Genomic DNA, 12,938 nt, shown 5'->3' on the forward strand with positions numbered 1-12,938 from the left:
CTGGAAATATTCATTATCTCCCCACAACCTACACATAGTGAAGAATAAAATGTCACCAAACTGATTTTCACATGCATAGACTTATTATTAGTTGGCACTTTATATGGTTATATATATTTAAAAAAAAAAAAAAAAAAAAAACCCCACAAAACTACCTCCAAAAGGATCTATGGTACCCCAAAAGAATGAAAGATACATTCATAAACATATACATACACAGAGATAAAACCCCATTGGAATATAATAAACAATAGCCAGATCACCACGATACAGTGAAACCCCTATAAACCAGACACCCACAGGGAAGTTAATTATTTTAAATGGTATCTGGTTTATGGAGGTTATTTTTTTGTACGGATATTTTAAGAGAGATCATGAAAAATGTCTGGTTTTGAGGGAATTCTGGTTTTGAGGGCTTTCACTACCTGTAGATTAAATGTTATGCTGAGTACTGTATTTCTATTTCACACATTTCCCTTATTTATTGAGATATTTTCTGACCGTATATGTACAAAAGAATGTCGGAGAGTCCCCACCTCCCCATATATCACTCCTGCTCCCCATCACTTCCCTGAGACTTGTTCAAGGAGAGTGATTTTTAGCTCCCCTTATCTTTCTCCTTTTCATATTATACATAATTGATCTTCCTTTACATGTAGAACATAGTACAACAACTACGGTATATATGCAGATGACTCAACAATATTTGAATTGGGGAGGAAAACATGCTGTGAAATCCACAGCAAACTACAATATGATTTAATTGCTTAGAAAAATCGTGTTTACATAATAAAATGTTTATTAACACAACACAGACAAAATACATGACAATAGGAACTAAACAAAAGATCACAACTCCAGAAGACCGTTGTCTTTCAGTAAATTCACCATTATTATAACATACTGTCTGTGAAAAGCATTTAGATGTTGAAGCTGAAAACACTTTAAAATGGACAAATCAAATATAACACGATTGTTCCCTAATTTCCACATGTTTTTTTTATTATCAAGAATAATAAGATACTTAAACTTAGAAGCCAAAAAACTTGTTTATAATGGATACATTTTACCACTAATAGACTACTGCTGTGTAATCTCGGGGAATTGTAATGAAGAGGGATTGAACTGCCTACTGAAAAGGGCTACTGGAATGATTTTAAATGCTGATCCTCTCTCCGTCTGCCCCTATAAAGCAGTTACAGTGGATAACTGTAAAAAAAGAAAAAAAAAGAAGAAAAAGAATTCAATACAACAAATGTGTACTAATTTACAAAAGTTGGCATAATGGATTCCCAACCTATATTACTGATCTACTTACATATGTGGAGAAAAACAACTCCTACTATTTGAGAAATGTTGAACATCAAGATCTTTATGTTCCTAAACCAAAATCTTCACTGTAGGCCTATCTAAATGTATATAGTTAATTTTACCTATTCCGGACCATTTTATAGAATCAACTTCCAATTAAGGTCTATTTGATCTTCATCAAGTATAAATATTTTTAATGATATATTTTTTTGACTTAAACACCTGCATTTAAGAAAAACAGGCTTTAAAAAATTTGCCTATTTATCATTATGTTCAGGATTTCTGGTCTTGCCAATTAGCATGTGTAACTAAATCAATTGTAAAGGAGACAATCTATTTTAATCATCTGAAACATATGGAGAAAAAGTGAAACACACATGGGGATTCAATAAACAGCATAAGCATGAAGTTAGAAACACTGCTGCTGATTTATAGATTTTAATACAGAAATTAAATGTCAATGTCAAATTAAGCATGACTTTGGTCGCCATATTCAACAGTCTGACTGCATAAACATTAACACTGACTTAAAACTACTCAAGAAAATTTTCATTATGGAGCAAAGGGATAAACTCATTCGAAAAATTAACTGATCTTCTAAGAAGTGAACTTGAAGGTGTTACCAAACATTTAGTGGAAGTGGAAGTTTACTGACTTCAATAATGATGAAACACAACTTTGTGTAAAATAATTTTGGAACTTGAGAAGAAAATGCTGGAGCAAGAATCACTTTCACTGAAAATACCTTGGATCAAGAATTTTACTCAGAAGTATAACATACGGATTAAAATATCTAATAATACTACTACTATAAATCAATTTTGTAACAGCTTTCAGTGGCTGCACTGCCAACGGCTGTCGCTAATTTCAAGGTCTGGCTTGGCATTTCATTCTGTTCCGTATATTTAAAAGATGCAAACGTTGAAATGATCTTACAATGTTAGACTAGCTACCAGAAACAAATCTGAAAGTAGTAGATTTATGCATGATTTTGTTTATATATTATAATAATTATATATATTATATACAATGTGTGTGTATATATATATATATATATATATATATATATATACATATATACAGTCAAACCTGCCTTCACGGCCACCTGTCCATGGCAGCCACCCTGAGGTCCCCCCCAATGAATTTTACTATATATTTTACCTCTATATGGCAACCACCTGCTCAACGCGGCCAGCGGCCACTTTTGTCATAAAAAAGCGAAAATAACCTGCTATCGCGGCCACAATTGTTTTTTAGTGCAAGTTATAAAGAAATGTCGGCAATCATAAAAAAAACGTAAGATCTTTTTGTTGATATAACCAATTGGCTTGATAAACAGCGGTCCTTTAAAGGTCGTCGGTCGCTTAGCTGTGTTCGTTAATTAACAAGTGTTTTTAATCTGGATTAACGGTGCTATGTACTAGTCATCGGCGGTGGTCATTAAACGCAGTTGATAAGAGGGTATCTAGCCTAAAACAACTGGAGTTAAACGTGTCAACTCTAGAAGGAATTAAATACTGCTGCAGTTTATTTCATTGCAAACAAAGCAAGATTAAAGGATAATCAGTGACTTTAATGCGCAGAACAGTGCTCCATTATTCTGTTGTTTGTTAAATATTCTCTTTTTCACTTAATAAATTTCATATCTAGATGATAATTTTTTGTCTTGTTTTTAATTATGTTTTTGCACATGTATATGGCTCCTTAATAGTTCTATTGCAACATACGTGTAATTGTTTTTAAAAATTCGGACATATATGACCTGCATACAGCGGCCACCTCTCTATGGCGGCCACTTTTGTCATGTCCCACGAGTGGCCGCCATAGACAGGTTCGACTATATATATATATATATATTTATATATATATACACACACACACACACAGTTAAACCTGTCCTAGGGGCCACCTGTATTCAGCGGTCACCTGCAGTAAGTGGCCACTTTTTACCCTCCCAAACGATTTATAACGTAAATGCACCTGTAAAAAGCGGTCACCTGTCTAACGTGGCCAGCGGCCACCCAAATCGGATCCCAAATCACTCAAATACCTGTATTAAGCGGCCACAGTAAATATTTACTATTATATAAAAGGGATATTTAACAACAGCGATAAGATGCAGCAAATAACAGGTCTTCACACCTTGAGGAATAATGGTACCCTTTCAGTCCTGACATCTCAACTGTGTATCAATTAAGAAAGTATGACTGGAATGCATCTAATTGCCTCTGGGCAGGCTACTCTTGACATTTGCAGATTCACTTACTATTACAATACACCGCATGAAGTAGGAATTAAATAATTAAATGGAAAGAGAAAACAAACTTGTTGAGAACGGTTAATTTAATACATTTCAGTTGCAGTTTTTCCTGAAGGAAGCAACATGTTAAAAGTTTATTGATAGTAAACTGTGAAGCACACATTCATTAATTAGCAGTAAAGACGCTAAAACAATAAACAACATATGTTTTAAAGACTATATGACACAACCTGTAATCAGCGGCCACCTGTTTTTAGCGGCCACTTTTATCTACTCCCGTGTGTGACCGCTTAAGACAGGTTTGACTGTGTATATATACACACACACACACACACACACACACACATATATATACTTATATAACAATAACAAAAGATACATAACATGTTCAACCATGGATGTAACATTAACAAGAAAACTTAACAAACCCTCAGCCCAAAACAGCCAAAAGGCAGGGCTGTATCTAGCCTAAATGTCTCTAATTAGGGGTAGTAAAAAATGGCAGCTGCGAGTCCAGTAATATCGGGACTGCTCCAGCTCAGACAAATAGAGCATTTCTAACTAAAATGGTTCCTTTTTTATTTCTAATTGAGCGAGGAAAATGCACTCTTGCTTCTAACTAGATACAATCCTGAAAGCTTTTATCAATAAATAATTAAAACTGAAACAAAACAACAATGTATTAATTCAAACATTTCAACCACTGTCCATTGCAAAAAAATTAAATAAAAATTACATCCTATTTTCTTTAGATATGTATGTATAAACTGCAAGACACAGGTTCATATACATATATACATGTGGAATTGTGGATTAATTAAAAAAATATATATTGTTATTATTATTTTTAAAAGAACACAAAATTATTTCTTTACTTTGACAAAAAGAAGAAGAAATAAACAAAAACAATTGCTATCAATTTTAGTTTTGAACACATACGTGGATACTAATAGTAATATTGGTATTACACATATTTTAGTTTTTGTTACATAAAATTTAAAATCCAACTTTAAAACATATGTACCTGTACCAACTGAATACAACCATGGACACTAAAAGGAAAATTTGGAGCCTATATAACATCACGCTCTAATGAATGAAATGGAACAAGAAGACAGAATGTTGTACAATAACGTTAGAATGGATCCAAGCATTTCCAACAACTTTATGAATGAAATGGAATACTGTATGTAGAGATTTCATTACCTCTTGTGTACTCAAATAACTTGGGCAACAATTTGTAATCTGTTAGAAACACATCTTTTGTGCAAATGTAACATATGTGACATAATAAAATCTAAGTGATTACAAATAGCATGATAAAATCCAAATTATTACAAAAATTCTTTGAAATTACTTGTTTTATTTTGTAGAGTTGGTCGGATTATTACTAATCAATAGTTTATGACATTGTTAACACATTCTTTCACTAAAACTAGTAAAAGTGAGTCAAAAGTGAAACATACGTACGTGGAATATGGGCATTTCTTGCAGGTATTTTGGGTCAAATATTTGCTTCATATTATGGTAACTTTTTCACACAACAAGAGACAGCTAAAAGTCATTATCTTACTTGTACTGGATAGGTTGGTCTACTCCAGAAAACATTATTCCAGAAGCATGCGAGGTTATCTACACACCATTGAAGGATAAGCACATGTACCGACATGTAACCTAATGGGGAGATTTTTTGGAAAGACTTCTGAATTTCCCCCAGATATAATCCTAACCCCTGATGTATGTAGAAACATATATGGAGGTGGGGTGGAAGTGGAGGGTTGATGGTGGCTGTTTGATTGATATGTAGGGTAAAAACAACCCCAAGTTTTAGAGGAGTTTGACCCTCAAAACACCCTATAAACTAACAATTATTCACCTCGGAGGATCTAATCAACTGATTGAGTTTTTCTTGTTCCAACTAGTGCAACACAACTGGGTCAAAGGCCGTGGTATGTACTTTTCTGTCTATGGGAAAGTGCATATAAAATATCCCTTTTTGCATTAGGAGAAATATAGCAGGTTTTCTCTGATGACTATGAATCACAATGACCAAATGTTTGACATCCAATAGCCGATGATTAATTAATAAATGTGCTCTAGTGGTGTTGTTAAACAAAACAAACGTTAACAATTATTTACTCAGATTTACTGTTCTTAAACTATTCAATTTGCTCCATGACATCAATGAGGAAACACGCTAAATTTTCTCATTAGCAGCTAGGGATCTTTTATATACATGTGTATTATGCACTTTCCCAGAAAGGACAGCACATACCATGACATTTGATATACCAGAAAGCAATACATGTTTTGACCGTAACTGTTTATAACTCTGGAGCTATTCAACAATTATGTAATGCTCAAAGGGGTAGAGGGTGTCATGAGATGTGTTACGAAATGCTGGAGGGGGGGGGGGGGGGGGGGGGGGGGGGGGGGGGAGGCATTTATCAATAGTTAAATGTTTTCAAAATAATTGTCCCATTTTTATTTATGAAGTAAAATGCATCCAGTCATTGCTGTTTTCTTTAATGGATGATGGTGACTGACATTAGCATCATGGGGGTGGGGGTGTGTGTGTGTGTGTTCATAAAAAATACCCAATTTTTGCGAGTGCGAATAATTTTTACATGCTCATATACCACTAGAGTTTCGAGCATGTCCGTCCGGGGACCCCTCTCTGGATAGCCAGGGGCTGGTCCCGGGACAGACCAATTTTTGCATTACATAATTGTTGAATGTCTCCTTTACAATACAATACAGTTACATGTATCTTACTTATATACAGAAATGCATGTATTTTACTTGGAACTACATGTATAAAAAAAAGGTGTTTTTTCACTATACCGATAGATATAGATATATATATATATATATGAAACCCCTCAACACCGGACCCCCTCTAAACCGGAATCCCCTCAAAACCGAAACGTTTTCCCGCGGTCCCGTGATTTACACATCTTTTAACACTATATTTTACCCCTCTAAACCAGAAACCCCTCTAAACTGAACACCGGACAAACAATTCGGTCCCAATGTGTCAACTTAGTGTAAATCCTACCCCTGAAAACCGGACGATCAAACCGATACCAATCAATATGGCGCCCACCTGTCTGTGAACACCGATGGCTAGTGCAATATGCGCATGCTCGAGATCGCTGTTATCAGTGTAATCACCGCTGCATACAGTACAGGTACCGCTCAGCAGGCAAGATTAGCAACTTGACAATAAACAAGCTTTGGTATGGAGTTAACTACTGTAAACACATTGATTGAACTCATCACTGCCTACGTGGACACTGATATCTTGACCAGCTTCGACGATGACGTGCCGATTGAAGACTGCACAAACGAGTGGGAGATAGAACTAGTGGCCAACTTCCATGGGGACGAAATACCCAATGACGGAAGCGACAACGAATCCGAACAAGATGTATCTGTTCTGGAAAACGATCTCAGCTATCCTGACGTGTTGAACATGCTTCAGATTTTAAAGGACTTTGCAATACAGAAAGATGAACGTTTCCTATTGCATGTACAGGAATTAGAAAATTTAACGCAGGCAACCATTGTTAAACACAGATGTGAAAGACAACAGACATCGATGGATACATTTCTCAACGTAGGCTGATTTATCGATTGATTGACAATTTGTGGACTTTTTAATGCATTTTTTATTCAATATTACTCCCATGGATGTTTTTATTTTTCTAAATGCTCATAAATGCACCATTTTTCAACATATTCTTCTTGTTCTTGTTTTAAAACACTTTAACACTTTCCCTATTTTATGGAGAACGGAAGGTATTTCCGTCCAGGCAGACCCCTGAAAACCTGACATTTTACTTGGTCCCATGGATGTCCGGTATTGAGGGGTTTCACTGTATATATATGCATTTTTGCAAGCCAATTACTGTACAAAATTTGACACCGTTGAAGTGTACTTTTAAGCTACTACTAAAACACTTCGTGTTATGTTGTCACTGGGCTAAAAAACTAGCACACAGAAAACACCTGATGGACCGATTTTTTTTTTCCCCAGTGTGCTGAATGCCCACGCGGGAAATTGTGTATATGTAAAAGATACTGTGCATAAACACTGTATCGATAATAAGACAATTTTTTATTCAGTATAAAGGCCATAGGCCCATAATAGTCAGAAACTGTTATACATGTTTGTGCATGTGTAGTGTTTGCACATTTTACTATAGAAATATATTTAAATATTTAAGTATTTCTAAGTTTTTGCACATTATAAAGATAAAGATAATATTTGCTTACAGAAACACATGAAATTGTGTTAATGAAAAGCGAGCCTGACTGTATGTAGATCTATCTCAGAATATATTGTGGACGTGTTCCGCCTCTGTCACCAGAGTCTGTTTCAGTTCATCATCATCCTTCGATAACTTGACGAAGCGCAGTCCACACAACAAGCCGAGGAAGAGCAGCACAACACAGATGACAAAGATCATCCGGTTTCCATGCTGGAACACGTCTTCATGCAGCAGCATCAACACTACGCACGTGATCAGGTTGATGGGAACACGGAACCAGTTCATTATGCTGTAGCGGTGAGTGTCAGGAATGATATGTGACCGCAGGCAGCCCATGGCGGGAAAATACAACCCAACGGCAAACTCGAAACAGAGCAAAGCTATGTAAGTAACAGTCATGTTCCTGCTGCTGGGATGATTTGAGAACACACACACAAGATTTGATGACATGGCAATAATTGTTGATGACATCAGCAAAACCATTATGGAAATATTGTGAGAAGTCAGGATGTGGTATGTGGCTTGGCCAATTAGAATGCACACCATGAAGCTTGAGAAAATTATTCCCAAAGATGGCTCGCCCGAGTCTAAAATCGGCGTCCACAGAAAAATTATAATATAAATAACGCTTTCGTACAAAGCTTCGATAGCACCAATCATGAAAATCTTTTCACTCTGCACAATGTTTTTCAGTCCCTCAAAGCATTCTTTTCTGAAGCGGATTTTATGTCCGCTGTAATTTTCATTCCAATGAGTGGATATAACGATTCCCACAAAAATGAGAAAAGGAACGGCGAGCATATACGGAGCAACTGGACCCATCCCGAACCATTCCGACACCACATTCGTAGTGGCACCGGCCAGCACGGCTAAAACCCCATTCCACATGGACGCTTTGGTAAACGTGACCGAGATCCATTCTTTTGGAAAGTCGTGCGTCTCAATATGTTCGTGGATATACCACGCCTCAAACGCTGAGAAGAGAACCGATGTTGCCACGCCTCCCAAAAGCCTTCCTATGATGAGAACTCCGTAACTCCTCGACAACTTCAACAGACACGAAACAGAATACGTAACAGTGAAAATCAAACACAATTTCTTCCTCCCGAACTGATCTGCCGCAATGGGAGTCCACGTTCCTAGGATGACAGTGGAGGCAAATCCGAAAACGTAGAGGACGGCTATCTGCTCCTCTTGAAATCCATAATAGCTATACAGCTTGTATAAATACGGGCCCTGCAGCCAGTCTGCAAACATGGCAACCAAGTAGACGGCAAAATATCCCCGCTGAAATTTAATAAATTGTGGATTGTTGCCCACCGATGCATCTTTCCTGGTTCTCTGTGCCCAATATTGGAGAATAAGGCACAACACTGCCAGGGCAGAGAACAGGATGTATGTGATGATCATCGTTATAAAGCGACCACCTCTCTTTCAGTCAGACCTTCAACTTCAGCTGCTGTGATCATCAAGACATTCTGAAAAATAAGCACACCACGGTATTAATGAAATCAAAAGTTTTCAAATGTCATCGGATTTCTGCCATTATAGGTACATGCAACTGTGTATATCAAAATAGAAAGAAAGAAATGTTTTATTTAACGACGCACTCAACACATTTTATTTACGGTTATATGGCGTCAGACATATGGTTAAGGACCACACAGATTTTGAGAGGAAACCCGCTGTCGCCATTACATGGGCTACTCTTCCGATTGGCAGCAAGGGATCTTTTATTTGCGCTTCCCACAGGCAGGATAGCACAAACCATGGCCTTTGTTGAACCAGTTATGGATCACTGGTCGGTGCAAGTGGTTTACACCTACCCATTGAGCCTTGTGGAGCACCTACTCAGGGTTTGGAGTCGGTATCTGGATTAAAAATCCCATGCCTCGACTGGTATCCGAACCCAGTACCTACCAGCCTGTAGACCGATGGCCTGCGATCAAAATAGAGTCTGAGCGATAGTTATGGTACAGTAAAGGAAATAAATAGTTAAATGTAGTTAAATGACTAAACATCTATTTGTAGCCCTAGCAAGTGCAATATTTGTTTGCTGATACACATCATTGTGAAAAAATACATGTACCAGAAGAAAAAAAAATTCTACGACAATCTTCTCATCAATTTGCTTATATACAATATAAGCGACAGTCATCCCCTCAGATCTGCACTGATTGCCCATTTTCGTGGGAGCAGGTCAACTCACCCCAGTGGTTGGTAAACTCACCCCAATCCCACTTCACTGTCCATAATTGTGACAATATCATTAAACATGGATGCCTACTACTTTGGTGTTATGGAACTGCAATACATTTGAGTCTCATGCTAGAACATATCTTTGGTGTTCAAACATGAACTACTTTTTATTGTTTAGGGGTGGGATGTAGCCTAGTGTTGAAGCACTCACTTGATGTGCGGTCGGTCTGGGATCAAAACAAAAGTGTAACATCATACAGTAAACAAGCAAGGGTGGTAGTTTGTAACTATGTTCAGGAAAATGCATTTGGAAAAATAGCCTTTTTGCGCATGTATGATTTATCATTTTTAAAGCCACTAGGCACTACATGATAAAATATGTTTCTTAACTATGTATAGTTGATGAACACTTTGTTTAATATATTTTTAAAATAAAAAATTCAGTTTGTCAATCATTCTGGTCCAGTGCGCTTGATGTCAATATAGATAGGCATTCATACCAGTGAATAGTTTGTAAAATATCATTTTTTTTAATGAATAGATTCTTAATTAACACAATTTATACACTCAAAATTATTTACAATTGTTATGAAAGGATTATGTCTACTATTCACTACAGTAGAGGCACAAAAATGTAGCATACCTTTTGCAGATCGAATATAATAACTGAAAACAAAGTCTAACGACAGAGGGCTTAAAAATCATAAAACTTAAAATGATTTGGCCTTGTTGATCTGGCACGTGTGATGTCATGTGACATGCACAGACTGTTTATTCACCTTCCTCCATTTTAAGCTAATTTCTATAAGTCAAGTGGACCTGATATCGGTAATTTTAAGGAAAAAACTAAAATGACTTTGTATAATTAATGATTTTAGCAGTTAAGAGTTTTCAGCATGTGTGTGTGTGTGATGCATTATCTTCAGAATTGGAAGCCAGTACCCCGTACACCCACCCCCACTTCTAAGGTCTATGACATTAAATTAACAAACATACAGAAACATGGGGGTGGGTGGATCTTTATATAGGGTGTTGTTTTTTCTTTCTTCTTTTTTTCCCAAATATAAATTTGACAGCTTTTTTTTTTTTAATATAGAGCTCATTATTTCTTTAAATAGCAATCTTTATGTTAGTTTGAATTGCTTTTTTTTAAAGTAACCCATCAATTCCCCACCCCCAACAAAATCATATTTTGCGCCATGATGTTGCTGTCATGTTAAATGCTTGTAAAATACCTAGGCTAAGAATGCTGACTTCACAGTATATTCCATTTATATATAAAAATTAAAAAAAAGTTAATAAAATTAAAATTTACGATTGTTTTAAAATCCAGCTAACTTATAAATTTGTAAGATTGTGAGGTGACATTTAATATCTAAAATTATCTAACAAATATGATTATTGTAAACTAATTTTATTCAGTGTACATTTAACTGCAATTTGTATAAATACTGCATGTTCATTTCCTGTGATCACGATCTGCATTCGTGCTCTTGACCATGGGTATGAAATTAACAAAGACAAAGGAAATAAACAAAACTGCAGTTAGGCATTCATTGATGCGAACAACTATTGTTTTTCTACAAATTTACATCAAGATTTACTTCTGTGTAATCGTATTGTTTAATGTTTGCAACAATGTCTCTTGACACGTGGGTGTCAGCCGACTCTGAAGCGTGATGTATATTCATGCTGAGAGCTGTCCTCAGTTCAGCCCACGAAAGTTTTTTCTAATGTTCACAAACTATTTGATCGGTGTCTGTTGTGTCCATTTGGTTTAACGTGAAGCGCACAAACCAGTCTAGCGAACGTTTTGTTTTCGCTCGGTCTGGCTGAACTGGCATGTGTATTCAAATTGACACACATTTTCGGTATATTTTTATTACTTTGTTTCAAAGACTTTACAAAGTTAAAATAACAAGATACAGATCGTCCTGACATTGCTGTTATACATGTTGAATGCATGCCGTTAAAATTAATAACCGTGATTATTAAAATAAGCAAACATCAGGCCTACGACGTATTCTGGATGACACTTGTTTCTCGTTACTGGTCACAAGATCGCTATTGCGCTAACTGAATATTTGGAATTATTATTATGTTTGAGGTATCGGATAGATTATGTAACCGTTTGTGCACATCAGAAGATAGTAATGACTTGCAAATTTTATTAGCCATTTTTGGTAAAAATTAACCAATGGCTAATTTGGCTACTGACAGCGCAAGCCCTGGGCTAATACACAGCTATACATGGTAACCATTTTTGAAAGTAGAAAGAACTACACTTTCTATGACACTGACAGTTCGGGCTTGGTTTGTCGATATTCCTGCGAGCCTTTTAAAAAATTAACTGCACACTACATTTGTTTAAAAAAGTGGAATAATTATACCTTTCATTTATATGCATGGTTTGTTAGCGAACTAAATTTGAAAAATTTGTGAAAATGTAACTTTACCATAGAATTAGCCTTCTGCTAGAAACAACTTGTTTGATCGAGACTATTAATCAATTAAATTTTTGTTTATGTGTGGTGCATAACTGCAACATATAACATAGTTATAATAATCCTCCAAGAAGTACAAACCAAAACTGATGCTTGTTCTTGTTACTTTATATTATATCAGATACACACTCGACACATTTCAGGAAAGACATTAAAAACATCTACAGTACAGCAACTTGTCGCAACTGTCAAGGAAGCTGCCATGTCAGCTATAATCTATAACAAAATTCATTATGCACATTTAAAAAAAAAAGCAAACTTATTTTACAAGTAATTATTACCATGAATTACAAATATACTTATCATAAATAATACATAGGCATTATGTCTTTTTATTGTATAACCATGGAAATTCATATATTTTTTCAAATAACACTTTGGTTCACTTAT

General features: G+C 35.9%; 1 protein-coding gene across 1 annotated transcript; it reads right to left on the reverse strand.

Moving 5' to 3' along the window:
* Positions 1 to 7,342: 7,342 nt before the first annotated feature.
* On the reverse strand, positions 7,343 to 12,749 carry LOC121381439 (molybdate-anion transporter-like). The gene is made up of 2 exons (XM_041510753.1): positions 12,630 to 12,749; positions 7,343 to 9,323 (listed from the first exon to the last, which is right to left on the reverse strand). The coding sequence occupies exon 2, from the start codon at positions 9,253 to 9,255 to the stop codon at positions 7,906 to 7,908; it is 1,350 nt and encodes a 449-aa protein (XP_041366687.1). The 5' UTR covers positions 9,256 to 9,323; positions 12,630 to 12,749; the 3' UTR covers positions 7,343 to 7,905.
* Positions 12,750 to 12,938: the final 189 nt, after the last annotated feature.

The sequence above is a fragment of the Gigantopelta aegis genome, chromosome 9, assembly GCF_016097555.1.
Source record: "Gigantopelta aegis isolate Gae_Host chromosome 9, Gae_host_genome, whole genome shotgun sequence".
NCBI lineage: Eukaryota > Metazoa > Mollusca > Gastropoda > Neomphalida > Peltospiridae > Gigantopelta > Gigantopelta aegis.